At 40.9% G+C, this 18,028-nt stretch overlaps 1 protein-coding gene and 1 long non-coding RNA gene across 5 annotated transcripts in view; one reads left to right on the plus strand and one right to left on the minus strand.

Moving 5' to 3' along the window:
• Positions 1 to 18,028, minus strand: part of LOC101739226 (low-density lipoprotein receptor-related protein 1) — a 69,881-nt gene that overhangs the window by 2,004 nt on the left and 49,849 nt on the right. For 3 of the 4 annotated variants that reach the window (XM_062674460.1, XM_062674458.1, XM_062674457.1), the window contains 5 exons: positions 17,551 to 17,659; positions 2,380 to 2,568; positions 1,283 to 1,487; positions 1,056 to 1,149; positions 265 to 333 (listed from right to left, as the gene is read on the minus strand). In XM_062674460.1, the coding sequence (XP_062530444.1) occupies positions 265 to 333; positions 1,056 to 1,149; positions 1,283 to 1,487; positions 2,380 to 2,568; positions 17,551 to 17,659 (666 nt within the window). Of the gene's footprint in view, positions 1 to 264; positions 479 to 1,055; positions 1,150 to 1,282; positions 1,488 to 2,379; positions 2,569 to 17,550; positions 17,660 to 18,028 lie in introns of those variants that run through there. The other variant, XM_062674459.1, reaches the window with a different exon arrangement.
• LOC119630044 (uncharacterized) lies at positions 6,292 to 17,905 on the plus strand. The gene is made up of 3 exons (XR_009975870.1): positions 6,292 to 11,066; positions 16,682 to 16,825; positions 17,460 to 17,905. It is a non-coding gene; the product is annotated as an uncharacterized LOC119630044 (long non-coding RNA).

The raw sequence follows: 18,028 nt of genomic DNA on the forward strand, positions 1-18,028 counted from the left end.
CTAATGCATGGGTTAGGTTGTACGTCGACCTCTTTGTCGAGTTCGACGAGTACGGTTACCAGGGTCCCTAAGCCTGCTCCTAGTGTTAGAGCTGAAGATGTCTAATGCAATGATTATTGGATCTGATGGATCCGTAAGGACGTGTCTAGGGCGTCGTCGGTGACTGGCTTCTGCATGATCAGGATTTGAGGAATAGTCAGCGGTGGCAACGATAGGGCGACTATCATGACGCACAGTAAAGTGACGAAGTGGTAGGTCCCTTACCTCGGTCGGATTCTGTTGAGGAGCGTACACACTCTCGTATACGGGGTTGGCGAAGTGCTTGCCGCCGTTCTGCAAGCGTGAAGGTCTCGTTAATAACACGCATCAGCAGCAACTAACCACAGCGCGGACTCCAGCACGCGACCCACCGGGGCCAGCCGGAGCCACCCAGGCGGGCCGACTTTGCCCCTTTACTAACTTTGAGTCCCCGCGTGATCTAAATTATAAATTTCACAGATTATTGGTGCCTCCGTTAGGAATATTTCTCAAAAGATATAAAGTTTTGTTTAGATCGAAAGTTTTTTCGGCTTCGTGTTCTTAAATGCTGATATTGTTGCAGTTCAGGCTTTTTTATAGCCTTCGTATGCAGCACACGGCCAACCGCATGTGGCGCGGCAGGTGGTTACCGTCGCTCATAGACGTCAGCCGTGCCAGAGTCTGCAGTGGCTGTCTCCTGCTGAGCACTATCCGCGAATTTCGTTTGAAGAAGATAACACCGCGCTTGGGAAACACCGTGAAGGTAGTTCATTGTAAAACTGGATGGGGCGTGGCAAAACAGATCTCTGGAGACGCACTGTAAATGAATTTTGCTCCGTGGCAATTCCTTAGAGCACTTTTCATGCAAGATAGACACGGAACACTTCTGAATCAATAATATTGTTTTCATTATTCGGAAATTATTACGCCTTATTTTTCTTTAAAAAAACAGCACTTGTTTATGTGGAGTTTTCGTATGTTATAATGTACAAAGTGGGCACCGGCCAGTATGCGGCGTGCGCTACGTAGTGACGTACCGTGTGCGCGCCCTCGGGCTCGTCCTCCCCGGCCAGGTACATGGGGTTGTTGATCTCGACGTTGTCCGCCAGCCGGGCGTGCACGAACGCGCCGCTGAAAGTACACATTACGTACAGCTGACTCACTGTCGCGTGCTCATGGACATCCCAATAATTGGGATTTAGAAAAAATAAAAGCTTTGAAGTAAGTCCGTTTATATTAAATTCTGGTCAAAAGAGCTACGTACTGCCTTCTCCTGTGCAGAACGAATAGGGCAGCAAATACAGCACCAGCTAACGCTATAAGCGCTAGTATCGCTCCCGCCCACGCGCCCGCTCCCGCACCCGCTCCCGCGCTGTCCACCGCTCCCGCGCCCGCTACCTCGGGCCGCTCCAAGCATCGCTCGCCTCCCGGACATACACAGTGTGTGGATCCAGCTTCTGTTGCACTAGCTGTAATATTATAATTAGATCCGGATATTTATTTATTTGGGAAACAAACAGTACAATACAAACATATAATATTTAAAAAAATATAGCTAAAACAATAACCAAATATGTTTCCACAATCAAAAACACATATAAGTAGAAGAAGAGAAATTTAGAAATTTAAATTACAAAAAAACAAAAGCAACACAATACGCACATATTATTTTATACATCAACTATACTACTTATCGGGCTAAATCACCTTATAAATGTTTTAAAATAGCTTTTCTATATGCAAGTGACAAGCAAAAGATGTCAGCATTAGAGAACTTAGCATCATACAACCTACAAGATCTACGGACAAAAGAGTTAGATGCATATTTCGTTCGAGCCGTGGACATGTGGTAGGTCTGTTTAGAACGCGCGGAAATACGACTACATTTAAATGAAATTTTGGAAAGAAGATAGCTGGAATCAATCTCGTTATTTATTATTTTATATAAAAACATTTGATCCCTCAGTAGCCTGCGATCGACTAGAGAGACAACTTCTGTCGGATCTGGAGAGTTAAAGCGACGACAATGGTATAAAAGATGCTTAAAAAACTTTTTTTGGACTCTTTCTAGTCGCTGAATATAAATATTATATTGGGGATTCCATGTGACGGAGCCATATTCCAATATAGATAGATATATTTTGGTATTTACAAAATATTATCTGTGTAAGTATAGCTACAATAATAAATTGAATAAATTATAGGAGTGGTTATTAAATGATTTCATTAATAGATTCAGATCACTGTGCTTTCATTCTTTATGCTAGTCATAAAAATACGCATCTGCCAAGATTGTTAATGAACTTTTAAAATTAAGTAGCAACTTCTAATAGCACTAACAAAGCGATTGAGTGAACTTACTGTCTGGTCCCCAAACGCACAGAGCAGGGTGTTGACACTTGTTGCGGCAGGCGTGGTCGTGTCCCACGTACAGCGTGCAGTGCGCTCCGCCCCACGGGCCCGCGCACTCGCAGACCTCGCCCTGCTCTGTGTGCACGCACGAGCCGCCGTGGTCGCACGGGCTCGCCCCGCACGGTACTGCCGCCGGCTCTGTAATGCACAAACATTAACTACAATAGTAAATGCTGTAAGCACATTATAGTAACAGGCACGAGGCGGAAGATCTTCAACTGAGCAGATGTTCCTGCTCGGTAGACGATCAAACGTTGTTGTTGGGAGGTTACATTTAAACAAGCTTGTCATATAAATGTCGATCGCACAATTGAAGTGCTTGCCAAATACTTACCTTCTATCCGTTGACGGCTGTAGCCATACATACAAGTGCTACACAAACAGATTGGTGCCCAGCTTCGGATGGCCAAGACAATCATAGGGCAAGCAATATAACTTAACGACTTGACAATAGATCATTAACATAAAATTAATGACACCTATTTGTAAATAAAATACAAACTTTACAATTGCAAGACCTTGTTAATTATGAAGATCTTAATAAAATAACTGGTTTCTATAATTAAAAACTACAACAAATGCTAATGACATACGTTACCTAGCATCTAATAATTATTAATCGTATTTTTTTGATACGAGGAAAATCTTTTAAGAACTCCGATCGGATTTACGAAGAGGGAAACGTTTTGAATGTTCATGAAGGTCGTAAATTAGGTAATATTTATGCTGCACGAGGAAATGGCAAAAACCCCAAAAATTGGCGGAGTTTCGTTGAATAGATTTTTTTTTTTGCTGGGAATTCCGCAATTGATTTAAAGATATGTCATGTTTCTTAAGTGTCATAGCGCTATAAAAAATGGTATCCTCCGCAAAGGCAGCTCCATCTGCCGACCAGTATTAGCAACTGTTGAAGTTAACGATTTTTCGCGTTTGAGTGGTCGTGATCTAATGTTTATATTGTGTCCCGGTGTGCTCGTGTGGGGCGACGCGACGACGGTGTCCGTGCCGGGCCCATAGACAGACCTACTGCATTTTAACGTAATTAATAACGTAATTTACACGTAATTAACATTTCTTGACCGACCAGTTTCACGATGAAAATTCAAAAAATGCTCGAGGCAGTGACGTCGAGACACTGCTTGGTATGGGTGACTGTCATCCTGGCAGGCGGTCTCAATTGCCACCACACTAGGTGGCACTAGTGGAACTTCCGTCAGACGAATGTGAACGGTAGGCGTCTCGACGTCCAAAATGAGCAAACGAACTACCTAATTGTTAAATCATCGTCTTCGAAGTGAGAAATTATTTTACGTTACCTTGTCGCATACAAATAGAACTCTACTGGTACTTGATACGCTGTCATTTGCGTAAACACTCCCGCTTTTAAAAAAACATACAGCTCCGAATGCGAACGTCTTTGGAGTCTGCATTCCGGGGCCCCTGGTGACGAGACCACAATATATACAGATCACATGACTCCGGCGAGCTCCTGAATAATGGCCGACCTTTGGTAATGTAGACTTCACTTCGGCCGACACCGGACCGATTTTGAAACTGGCATACGGTAGCCACGTGTGGGTCCCTGTGTCGCCGCCCTGACGTACCTCGCACCTCACGACTACCGCAGCTGCTGCAGCGAGCGACGTGTGGACGAGCTGGCCACTCGGAGGCGCCGGGCGTCAGTGATGCCAGGGACGACGATTGTGTGGCGGCGTTCTTTTTATTTATTGCTTCGATGGGTGGACGAGCTCACAGCCCACATCCACAACGTAAATGCGCCACCCACCTTGAGATATAAGTTCTAAGGTCTCAAGTAAGTTACAACGGCTGCCCCATCCTCAAACCGAAACGCACAACTGCTTCACGGCAGAAATAGGCAGGGCGGTGGTACACACCCGCGCGAACTCACAAGAGGTCCTACCACCAGTACTATACACGTTGCAATACACGTTACGTGTTTTGTATGAATTAAACTAACATTCATTTTGTGACATTTGTTATTAAGCCGTTACAGCAGCAGGTCAACAATAATTTTAACAAACATATGCCTATTTAAATAAATTAAATATCAAAAATATAAAATTTTGCTATATAATGCAAAATCACAACTGATGTGCAATCACTCACTCAAATAATGTGGTTACGTCATTAAGGACCTGTAGTTTGGGCACGATTCTTGTAACCGGTCCACGAACCTACCTTGACCTATCCGGACAAAACTATTTTCAATTCTAATAAAATATCAATAAATTTGATAATAGTTTATAGTTTTTGGGAATCGGAATGCGTCAAATTTTTATTAAAGCCACGGACAGATTGACACGACCCGTTATAACTTTAATAACACAAAGCCGAGGAACCAAATACATCGGTCTGAAGAAACTGAAGATCGGAACAGAGCCAGTTGCTCTCACGGGAAGAATAGCATATTACTACAATTCAACCTCGAATGCCAACTTACCATTAGAAACGACTTGAATTAGTCTGTCTATCTAAGACAAAGAGAAAACTTTAGATTTATATGCAGTTTAAGATTGTCGTTAGATTTATATGCAGTTTAAGATTGTCGTTAGATTTATATGCAGTTTAAGATTGTCGTTAGATTTATATGCAGTTTAAGATTGTCGTACAATAAAGTCGTACGATAAAGACACCGTCATCGCTAGACTAGATCGCTGGTGAGTGCACACTCTGCAATGCAGAGTCGGTCTCCATAGAAACCAACGATCAATATTCAAACCTTCCATCGGTTAATGTATCCTGGAGGAACCACAGCTCAAAGCCGTCGAATGAAGTCTACTTTTTGAACGCAAAACAAAATAATACCGGCCGATACTGAATTATCTTTATTCTTGGATACTTAATTATTCGACCTTTTCCATGTCATAAGCGATGTGCCATAAAACTGCAACATAACAAGTTGCGTAGTCGGGAGTCAGTATTTACATTTGTCAGATCGGGTTGAGAATCGCTTAAGAACACTCCCTAACTTCCATTTTATAAAAAGGTTAGCAATAAACATATTAAACATATTCTATCCGATGTCGCTAAATGCAATTTAAATGTTTATAGCGTGTTTTCGCTGTAAGTAATATTAGCGACAGGTGTGTTACGGTCACGCTGCCCGAGACCAGCCAGAGCCGTCAAGTTCATCCACAATGTGCTTTCGAAAATAATGGCTCTGACATTAACTCATTTCTACCGCGTTTGCCGACGTTCTTCGAGGCAGAGGCTCACAGTGTGTCCAGATAAATTAACATCTGCTTTGCGTCTCTATGTTTATTTTGCAATATTGTTTTGGAGGAAGTCCTTAGCGACGGGAGGCAGCTTGGCTGTGCCCCAGGAGTCACTAACTGCTGACTTGCTTGGCAATATAAAATCTACGCTACCAACTCTGAGTAAATATTTTTATTCAAACATTTGCATTATTTGTTTTGACATTCGTCTACCAAATTAACATTTAGACCTTCAGAGTGTGATCTCCACTCACCGTAACTATTGCGCTTTGATCTTTTTCGACCCATAACACTGTTTCACACTGAGTTTACTATGTTTGTTTCACTTCAATAATCCATCACTCCACACATTAATTAATTAATACCACTAGAATAATTATTCTAATTTAAATGAGATCATATGTTTTATAAGCCAAGGAACATGCTCTTTAAAAATGAAGTACACTTGAGAGCGAGTCCCGACTTACAGAAGTAATTCTTCACAAGCGAGCGAGTCTGACATGTCTCCACTGCTCGATGTCGGTAAGGCGCGACCGCCAGCTGTCGTCGCTCACAGCAGAGTGTGAGACCACTGTCGCAAGGTGAGGTCCGTGCGTGAGGTGGGACTGCGGAGACAGCTAGTCACAGTAGTCGCGCGCTTTGTGGCCGGACGCGGGTCGCGGGCGGTTCATTAGCAGGTGTGACCGGTTTGTTATCACCGACTTGACAAGCTTGTGATAAGCGACGCGGGAAGACCCCGCACTGCCAGGTGGAATTTTTAATGACTAATCCTTATTTGTATCGATTTGTTTGCAACAAATTCAATTATCGTAGTTGCGATCTGGCGCCGCCATCGCCCCGGATAGTTTTGCCGCGAAGTGGTCCCGCCTTTTAAGATGTAGGTCCTGTGATGTTTCTTACATGAAATGAAATGTGTCAAATTTTACAATTTTTAATAAGCATTTAGTGAACAGTATCATAATAAACTGAAAGTGAGGTCTCAAAAAAGCGTTGTTCAACGAGTCGCCCTTTCAACTACTTTTTGACTTTATTTTATTTCGTTCACACAGGAACCCTCGCCCTCTTTCCCTGTACGTACCAATAATACCAAGCGCATTATTGTTAACTATGTGATAAAATAATTTCCCCAATAAACTTTTGTAGCAGGAGAGACCACGCGAAACGACATAGCTTCAAGGTCAAGCAAATCGTATCGGAACCCTAAAGGTTAAGTGATGTCGTAATGTCATATAGTTTTTTGCGTTAACACATACCTAAACATAAAAACTTTAATTTCGTTTAAAGGTGAAATCTATACTGATACTTAATACTTAATATTATAAAGAGGAAAGATTGGTTTGTTTGTTTGTATTGAATAGGCTCTGAAACTACTGAACCGATTTGAAAAATTATTTCACTGTTTGGAAGCTACACTATTCCCGAATGACATAGGATATAGTCTTTTTTGAAAAAAATTAGGTATCCGTACTAAAACTCCAATAATGTAACCCAAGGTGTAAAAAAAATACCAAAATTATTCATTACATCGCGTGCCCTGCGAAAACTATTGATGATAGAATAAAATAATGTACTACGACTTTATTATAATTTACAAAAAGTGTCGCAACAGCATATATCTAACTATTATGCCACAATAAGTGTTCTTTTTTTTTAGAAAATAAAAGAAAGTCAAATATCGTTGAAATTTTTGTTAAAGACCCGAACGGAGCCGGAGCGGGCCGCTAGTTATTAATAAAACGATTGTTGTTGATTGATGTTCTACAGGTTGTAGTTGTTGTGGCCATTTCGTACTGATTATGTAACCAAACGGGGTCGGGCTTAAAGCAGTGGACTGTAGTGTTTTTGAACTATGTTATGCATTTTTTTTTATTGCTTATATGGGTGGACGAGCTCACAGCCCACCTGGTGTTAAGTGGTTACTGGAGCCCATAGACATCTACAACGTAAATGCGCCACCCACCTTGAAATATAAGTTCTAAGGTCTCAAGTATAGTTACAACCGCTGCCCCACCCTTCAAAGCGAAACGCATTACTGCTTCACGGCAGAAATAAGCAGGGCGGTGGTACCTACCCGCGCGGACTCACAAGACGTCCTACCACCAGTAATTACGCAAATTATAATTTTGCGGGTGATGTCCGACACGCCCCGCGTCTGTCTCAGCCCTCAGCGGTCCTAGTTCGAAGAGGAGAGCTGGTCGTGGGATCCAAGAACAGCTTCAATAAGCTCATCAAGTTTGTCCTCGTTATGTTAATGACTTTTTTAAGTAACACCGTATGAAACTTTTTTGGCTGTTCAAACTACATTACGCTTTCTTATTAACTACACAATTATTTTCAACAAATATATAAAGTAGTACAATATACACCTGGGCCAGTAATCAACAAATATTGATTTTTTTGTTCGTGAACAAAATCTTCAATTCGTCAATTGTAGATACAATTGTATTTACTTACAGTTCCATGTGCACAGTAAGTATGTCAATGTTTAATTACAGATTTTTTCACAATATTGGTTACTCTTCCATCGTTTTCTCGTGATAGCATACCTATATAGTCCGTTTATATGTCCAGAGTCTGGTGTATTACCTTGAGCCTGCCACATGTAATACTTCGCGATATTTCTGTGCATTCTCGTAGGATGATTGCTTTAAGAGAGGTCAGATATTCGGTTGGTACTGTAGGACGGCTGTCTTGTAGAAATAGTTTAGCTTGAGAATTTCTTGTTTTTAAGATCATTATGCCTAAATTGTTAATCCACAATTAAATTTTTTCAATTACATTTTCATATTTTCTTGAATAACGTGTTCAGGTATAAGCACAGTGGCTCGAATCGAAATACTGATTGACATTAGCGGAAAAGTCAAATATTTTCATGTATTTCCCCGTTCATTACTTATTTATAATCAGTCACTGTTCTCAGGAGGATAATAGACGATAATCGCGACGTTGCGCGACTCTGTGGGACGCATCCGAACAAAACGAAGGAAAATATCGTTACAAAATCACTAATCAAATAATAGATCAGCTTGTTCGCGATTTCCATGAACGAGGGGAAAGCCCGAGCATAATTAAAATGCAAATTTTCCGCCTTCACTACTCACGTAAGCAATAACACAGGAGGAGTACTTGGATGATTAAAGAGACCCAGAGACGGACGGCGAAAACCTTATTGAATCTAATACAACAATCTCGACAATGGTCTCATCATTGAACTCATTGCCGACCCCACTTAGTTGGCGAGCCCAGGACTGGCCACTGTATATGTACATTATATGGATGTTTTTTGGAAAAATCGCAAACTGCCAAACACTAAAGAATCTAAATAAATAACTAAATCACTAATAAATAGATATATATATATATAGATAAAATAATAATCAAGTACGAGCATTATATACACAGTAATATTTTTTTAATTATTTTAACGTATTCATTGAGGGTTCAATTCAAGGAATAAAAGCTAAGAGTCTCGGCTGCGACAGTGACGTGGACTTTATCATTGTAATAATATCATGTCTGTGAAAAAATAGACGACTAATAATGTAGAACATTGTATCCGGTACTGTGGAACCTATAATTTAATTGTTCTATTTATAATTACGTAAATAAAAATATTTATGTTAATATCATAATTCAGTTAATATCAATTAATTATCAATTAATCAATTAATATCAATTAATAAAGTTAATGTCAATATCATAATTATTGAATGAAAAAAACACCCTTTTTCTTTTTTTATTGTTCAGATGGATGGACGAGCTCATGAGCCAGTTGGTTTATTAAATTTGAACTTTATTAAACTGACTTTATTAAGACACTAACTAAAAATCGTAACTTAAACTATTTTAGTAAATGTGATAAGGGCATTGCGGCGCCGACGTGCAAAGAAATATTTAAACCATTTTACGAGTGACGAGCCTACGGCATCGCGGCATGTCGCACGAGGCACGTACGTAGCCGCGCAGCCACGGGTGCGTCGTCCACCGTCGTATAAGATTGGAAAGCCCATAGTCTGCATCGCAGCCGGGACAGAGCGAAGGTTGCGACCTTCGCAGTGACTCACTCATCAAGCAATGACGTAGGCACTACACGAAAGCTACGTAACACGCAGGGCCGCACTCAATTGTACATTGCTATAACTTATTGTGATCTGTGACGTAATGAATCCACCAAACAAAGTGGGCCTCATTGCTTATGGGCAAGGATGAGCTAATACACCGTTCGCGGCCTACTATAAACACTCTTTAGAACTTCTATTGAAAGACAAGACAAGACGAAAATGTAAAAGGAGAGTACTACTAGAATTTATTAAATTACAACCAGATATCCGCTTTAACAAATAAAAGGGACAATATTGATTAACGTTCACCAACAAGACAGAAGCTCGCCTGATAGACTGATTGAGTCACACGCACAACAAAACCCTTTATAGAGTTTAAAACAACAATTGAGAGTGCCATATTGTGTAAGGCTAGGAGCATATTGTACGTACATACATACACATTTGGTATGATGTTAAGTGATTACCGAAGCCCGACGAGATTGGTTTTAGACACGAGATCCAATCCTTAATATAATACATTAAGGATTCGATCTCGTGTTCAAGACGGCATTCAAACTGGCTAGCCGATCGAGCCTTTTAGATCCGGAACCCACAATATTTCCATAAAGCTTGGTATGCATGTGCCATCTCTGGCCTGTCGACGGGTGTGAAGTAATAAAATATATTTGTGAATTAACATAATCTATTAGTACAGGTTTAATATGATTAGTTATTAAATACAAGTCTTCATTTATATTTGATACTTCCTGTTCACATATAAGCTTAAACAGAGATTTAGAGATTCGTCTTTGAACATTAATATTCGGTTATCATTATATTGTTTCTCTCGTTTTAATAACAATAATCATCAATACTGTACAATATGGTTTGCTCCCATTTTGTGTCTACAGAGCACCATCTCAACAGAAATAGAAACTGATCTCACTTGCTTACTGAAGAAAACGTATAGTTTAAAATACTTATTCGCCACCGAGAGCAAACCCATGTGATAAGAACTAGACACACACCGATCAAGAATACGAAACGATAACACCGGATCCTGGCCGGGGTCCGGCTCGGATCGGGCCAGCGATGTACCGCGACCCACGAGCACGCAATCTACAGCGCAGTAGTCAGCGGACGTCGCCCCAGTCACAACGGCTCGACTGGGTTTCTGGCATCCGCTTCGACCGATTGATCGCGGAGCGTCTAGAATGTCTAGATCGTTGATGAAGACACCGACCGTGGAAAAAATACTTTTACGGAAACTACAAATTTCAATGACAACGTCTGACGTTCACAAACCGAGTACAAGGCGCCGGCGGTCACTGCTAGCAGCGTGCTCGCAGTCACAGCTGTAAGTTCACTTCCAATGTAACTGTTATATGCATTAAATTGACCATCATTTTTATCCTAAAACCAAATTTGCTCTAACGTAATGCATTCTTTGCGATGAGGTTTTTACGAACATGGTATTAATCGGTAAGATATTAATTCCTATTAAAATAATAATGTGTTGTTCATCACAAGTAATTAATTTGAACAAAGTTGCCCTCACATCATTAACGATTTTAATAAATCTATTAGGAGATATAACAGTTTTAACATAGTGATCAAGCGCGTGTTTTTTTTAAATTATTATGCGGACATGTCATGGACATGTCACGGGTGTGGCGGAGGTCGCGGTAGTGAGGTCGACCTGTAGCCTCCCGTCTCAACCATTTGCCTTTTCGCTTCAGACGAATGCAATTTCCCACTAAGTTATCGTTTCTCGTAACAACAAATCCCAAACATTTAAAGATGTAAGAATCAATTTACGTAAAGACTTGTCCTTCACGCACACACGGCCGTGTGTTACATTATCAAAATCAATACGCTCTTCTACCGCGAAATAATAAAACTAAAATTATCGTGTACGCAGATATACTCTAAATCTATACTTATTTTTTATTTAATATTATCAAGCTGAACAGTTTGTTTGTTTGTTTGAACGCACTTATCTCAAAAACTACTGGTCCGATTTGAAAAATTCTTTCAGTGTCAGATAACTCATTTATTGAGGAAGGCTATATGATGTCACGCCATAAATAATGCAAGCGGAGCACCAATAAATAATGTTTCAAAATCGGGATATTTTTCCCTTTTGAGAGCTTCCGCTGCGTGCGCTGCGGAAACGGTTAAAGTTTCGCTAAAAGTGCGCGACATAATATTTATGTCTACATTTAAAGGTTGGCTCACTATAACGTTTTTTATGCTAACCAAATTTGTTCTAAAATAAAACATTATTTGTGAAGGTGTTTTTATAAAGATGATATTAATCCCTATCCAAAGAAATACGTTATTCATTACAACATTGAAACACCCAAATCACTTCAAGATAAGCTTTGACAATTATAGATTTTTCTGGATTTCTTCAGGATCCCATCATCAGACCTTGATGATAACAGGACCATTCGGAAAGTCTACTCTTTCGAATTAAAAAATGAAAAAAGAATTATCAGAATCGGTTCGAGCATTCTCGAGAAATCGGTGAACATACATAGATAAAAAATTGTGGTCGAATTGATAACCTCCTCTTTTGAAGTCGGTTAAAAAGCGTGATTTTGTTACCTTAAATAGCTCCTTAACATTATAGTATTCAAAAATATTTGCACTTTCTACGTAAATGAAGTGCGCGTAAAATTTAGCGTTATGCCAAAGTAACTATTCCATGCGGACGAAGTCGCGGGCAAAAGCTAATATTATATACAGCGTGTCCCAAAAGACTTCATTAAGCCGAAAACTGTTGATAGTGTTCTATTAGTATATTCTAACTGACGAAAAAAACATATTTTTTTTTCGCTGGTTAATATGGAGGCGGAATGGGAGAGGGAGAGCTCTTCCCTTTCCGCACCGAACCGACGCCGTCGAGTCGGGGGCCGGCGGCGACAGTACCAGTGTACGTCCCGGCCCCTATAGGCGGCGGCCTCCCCCCGGTGAAGGTCAAGGGCGACCTGAGGGAGTTGAGGCCGCGCGGCGCGCTACCAGCACTCTAGCACGCTTTTTATTATAATGCTCAACGCGTGCAAAATTTTATGGAAATAACTAGCTGACCCGGCAAACGTTGTCTTGCCATATATAAGATTTCTAGAGAATTTCTAGTGTAGAAAAAAAATTACTAACTTATTGGAAGTGTATAAGGATGTGGAATATGAGTGAAAAAGGCCTGGAGCGCTGTGAACGATGAGGGAATGTTGTTCAAAAATAACAAAACAACAAAGATTAAAAAAAAAAATTATAAAAAAAGAAAAAAAAATTTTTTGGTGTGAACACCCCTTATCACTTAAAGGTTAGAAAAATAGATAGTAGCCGATTCTCAGGCTTACTGAATATGCATAAAAAACTTCATGAGAATCGGTCAAGCGGTTTCGGAGGAGTATGGGAACGAACATTGTGACACGAGAATTTTATATATTAGATTATAAATCAAAAGAGAAATATGTCGGATTACACTACCCGTCAAATATATACGAGTTTTATGTTTGTGAAAGGTTGCTAAAATAATAAAAACACAAATACATTACTATCTGTCTTAGATTATTATCAAAAAAAATAACGAAAAACGTTGTAGAAGCCATTGTTTTGAATGGCAAGTTCCCAGATGACTATCTCTTGTTACCGCGAGTCCCGACCATTCCCACAGCTGTGCAAATTGAATTTAAGCGCGTTCAATTTCCAATGAGATTGGTATTCGCTGTGACAATCAAAAGTCGCAACAGATATCTGTTTGTGACTTAGATTTGGGCACAAAGTGTTCTTCACACCTACAATTATAAATACGTGGCGCGTTCTCGCGTGGGTGTGTGTACAAACATTCAGTGTTTGTGTTGACTAAAGGTGGACTAACCAAGAATATCGTACACTCCATTGCACTAAAATATTGATTTTTATTTGCTGTCATAATTCGTGATAGGGATATAATTTTCAATCTAATAGTTATGTTAGTAAAATGCAATGAATTAAATGCATGTTTGATGTTTTGTTATTGTTATAGGCCGTCATCGTCACCTTTTTTTTTATTTATTGCTTCGATGTGTTGACGAGCTCACAGCCCACCTGGTGTTAAGTAGTTACTGGAGCCCATAGACATCTACAACGTAAATGCGCCACACACCTTGAGATATAGCTCTAAGGTCTCAGTATAGTCACAACGGTTACCCCACCCTTCAAACCTAAACGCATTACTGCTTCACGGCAGAAATAGGCGGGGCGGTGGTACCTACCCGTACGGACTCACAAGAGGTCCTACCACCAGTAAATATATACCACCAGTATATTATTTCCTTCGTAAACAAAAAAACCTTCTAATCTCGCCAGACCTGGTCGTATCCGCATCTCGTACGTGTAATATCTATAGCTGTACTGTGTAATGTTTAGACTCATTGAAGTTTACGTGACGTAACTGTTTTAGCGGATATTCATATTTACTATTCTATTAGCAATAAATTAGAACTACGATGGCTTGCTTCAAAATAAACTAAAAAAAATGAATGACTGGAGACGTCTGATTAGGTGCTTTATTTCTCTACGTAATCGCTGGCAGCCTAAGGGGCTATTCCAGGGAGATAATTTGCTAACACGAATCTTAGCAAGAGCAGCGTTTCGCAGAATCTAGCACCAGATCGGAATCGCGACCCACTGAGAAGATCCGCTGAGAAACTCAGTGGGCTGTGTCTAATCGACGGATTTGACGAGGACAGAGGCCAGTACCTGGGGGGCCTAAAAGCACCAAGAGTGAATCCGGGGGAACCGACAAGAAATGTTTCGAGCGTCGGCGGCTGTGCGTGGCTCCGGAGCCTAGGTCAGATAAGTAATTAGCGACGGCTACGATAAGAGGATTATCGTGTCGCGCCCCATTGTCGAAATAAGAATAGTATGAATAGGGTCGAATAGAGAGAAAATTAACCCATACTGACTCCGAACAGCAATGTGTATCCGGGAGGCATGCGACTATCCGCTCAACCCTCCGAGGGGTATGGCGCTGGCTGTTGCCGGTTCGAGGCGAGGGGCGAAGCAAGTTATTGACTTCTATTTAGTTTTAATTCCGCGCAGATGCATCAGGTTCGTGTAATGGAGGGGCTTATTGATGTTGAGCCACCGGTATCGCGCCGAGTATGAAGTGCGGCAGTAGGACATGACGTTCTCTTTAGTACTTACAAAACAGAAGCTACCCGCGCCCATTTGAGCTACTCCTCCTGTCTACATATTATTGATATCGTCCGTTTGTAGCGGTGGTGGTAGTATTTCACCTATTTTCCTACCCAATGCCCTTATAGCTCACTGCAAGACCAATGTTTTAAGCTAAAACAAAGTTGGATTCGTCCAGTTTGCTTAAGACTTCCCTCTGACACTACGAGCCCCCACAAAAACCTTTTTTTTCCTGGATGGGGAGCGAACCTGTTTCTTTTTGTTTTATTGATTAAATGGGTGGACGAGCTCACGTTCCACTTGGTATTAAGTGATTACCGGAGGCTATAGACATCGTGACAACGTGAATATCGACACCAAACTTGAGACGTGAGTTGTAAGGTGCAGAGGGTGTCTCGTCCCGCACGGAAACACAAACCGCTGCCGTTTACTGGCACTTGACAAAGCCGGGCCGGGTACCGAAGCACCGGAGGCATCGCCAAGATTGAGCCCACGGTAACTGCCCCTTGGACACCTGCACATCGGAAGCTCGCCTGTCATGTCTCAGCTGACAAAATATATTTACGAGGCAACAAATGATTGCCTACAAAAACACGAAATGTTGTGCAAAGCTACTAGTCATCACTCAATACATAAATAATTCGACCTTATACACGAGGATCGTTAAGAACGGCATTCGTATTTGCTGAGGTGAAGTATTAAATAGATAAACCGCAGACAGCCTTTATGTTTTCACATTTGATTGCGACCTCTGAGTTTTCCTTATTCCTCGTCATTACTCGAATAGTTTTTTATTTATTTAAAACAGTCGTACTTGATTATCCTTAAATTGAGTGGGAAATTTAGCATATTCGAATTGTTTATATTTATGTTTTTTTTTAAATTGCTTATGTCATATTTCTCGAAGCCGAAAATATTGTCAATACATGATATTCGAGATTCCGTTTGTTCGAATACCCGGAAGAGATAGTAGACAAGAGTGTGGTCAAGAGGGCATATTTTGTAGAGCAGAATGATAGTCTAAGAGCCGGCGGGAGATCGACCTTCACCAATCTGATAACTAAATGAGACGTATTTTTTATCAAATATAATTTATAAGCAATTATGCCTATAATTACTTGCCTATCTAAAAGTGCTCATGGCTATTTTTAATTAAATTAACTTTAATCGATTTTTTTTCATCACTCTCATTCTTTTGACAACCAAATGAATTTTATTTCACTGTTAGTGAAACACACAAAATATGCCTAGGTAAACTTGCCTACTCATTTCTGATGATTATTTTATTACTCTCATTTATGAGATGATTTTATTACAAAATCAGTCCTATAGACTTGCCTGCAAAAATCATACTTAAAGTAGGTACTATTGCCTAGCTAAAACTTTTAGCCATATGATAGGTGCGAGAGAGAAAGTAGAGCGTCCGAAGTCCGTGTGGTAGAACAGGACACAACATAGCAGCTGCATGCTACCTGATCATTGAATGTATCCGAGTGCGCATTTAATATTCACGTCATATGTAGTTTAACGGAAAGCGAAAGTATTGTTATCCATCTTTAGCTCCGCGTCAGTGAGCTTTAGTTGGTCGATGTTTTCAAATTAATAATTAAGAAGAGTTCCTTAATGTTAAGTGTACAGGAACAGCAGAGAATACGAGACATCCCTAGACGAGTAGACGGTGCACCGCGTGGTATCATGTCGGGTACGGTCAAAACGTCAGAATTGTTAAGTAAGCTTAATTTGGTAGTTGGAATTGGTAAGTGGTTAGTTTTTTTTTTCTTTCAGAAAACTTTGAGCTTCCCCGTGCATGAAGGTCCACGTGTGTGTCCTGTACCGTCTGTACGTGTAACAGTTCATTAACACTCGTTTTTTGCTTCAATCAGTTCGCGACGTCGGAGTGAGGTCGCAGCGCACCGACGATAGCTCCATGTAAATCATTCTTAATAACAATATAATTGAGGAAATAATAATGATTCTTTGAAAAATCATATAACTTAGAGTGACGCAGCAGAATACATTCGATATTCTCGAGGTTGATCAATATTAATGAAGTTGTTGGAAGTTGTAATATTAACTCAATTAAATTATTCGACCAAATAAATCATACATATTTCTATATAACCAGTTATCCGGGCCTGCTGTAGCGCGGCCGCCTCGGTCTCTTTGTTAACTTCTGTTATTATATTGTAAAACCAAAATTCTTATTGTGATGTCTATTATGTATATTGATATTCCTCTGAAGGAAGATCAGTAATGATCTCCCCCAACACTTTAGATAATTATTTTACCTGTGCGACAATACCAGGCTGCCTGTTGGAGTACAGTACCATGTTGCGAGCCGCTGTCCGGGGCCCGCACACTTACCTACGTAATATGTCTATGTACGTATGTGATACGCACGTGGATGCTTCAACCGACCTTGACATATGAGGCCCACATCGCAATTAATTGTAAACGTTTGTTTCATTCACAAAACCGGACCTCATGATTGTTTCGCGGCAGAAATAAGCAGGATTATGTTTCCTAGTCGCCTCATCTCAGACTGCCACCTGTAATTACGCAGTTTTATCGCACGGGTTGCGAGCTCGCACGGCACAGTCCGGCGGCTGGCCCCGGCTCGCCCCGGCGCGGCGGTGTCGCTGCGGTGCACTGACCTGCGGTGCAGCGCGCGTCGGTGCAGACGGGCCGCGCGCACCGCTCCCCGCCCCACCCCGCGCCGCACTCGCAGCGCAGCACGCCCGCACTCGACACGCGGCACGTGCCCTGCCACAACCACTACACGTCACACACTGCAACCGCGATCGAGCCTACCTACCAGCTCCACTTCACACATGACCAATTGTAAATCAAGTAAACTGAGACATTAAAATTCATATCTCAAGATGGGTGGCGGCATTCACTTTGTAGAACTGTCTATGGGCTACGGTAACCACTTAACCGGTGGGCCGTGAACGCGTCCACCCATACAAGCAATAAAAAATAAAATAAATTCTGAACATTTTCCAAGTACGAATCTGTTTTATTTCTTTCTGAAATAACTCTTCCTTCCAACGAAACATACAATAGTATTTTAAGGTATCCATCAATATGTCTATATCTCTGTCGTTACCGGTACACAGAAGTAGTGACGGC

This window comes from Bombyx mori, chromosome 20, assembly GCF_030269925.1.
Source record: "Bombyx mori chromosome 20, ASM3026992v2".
Taxonomy (NCBI): Eukaryota; Metazoa; Arthropoda; class Insecta; order Lepidoptera; family Bombycidae; genus Bombyx; species Bombyx mori.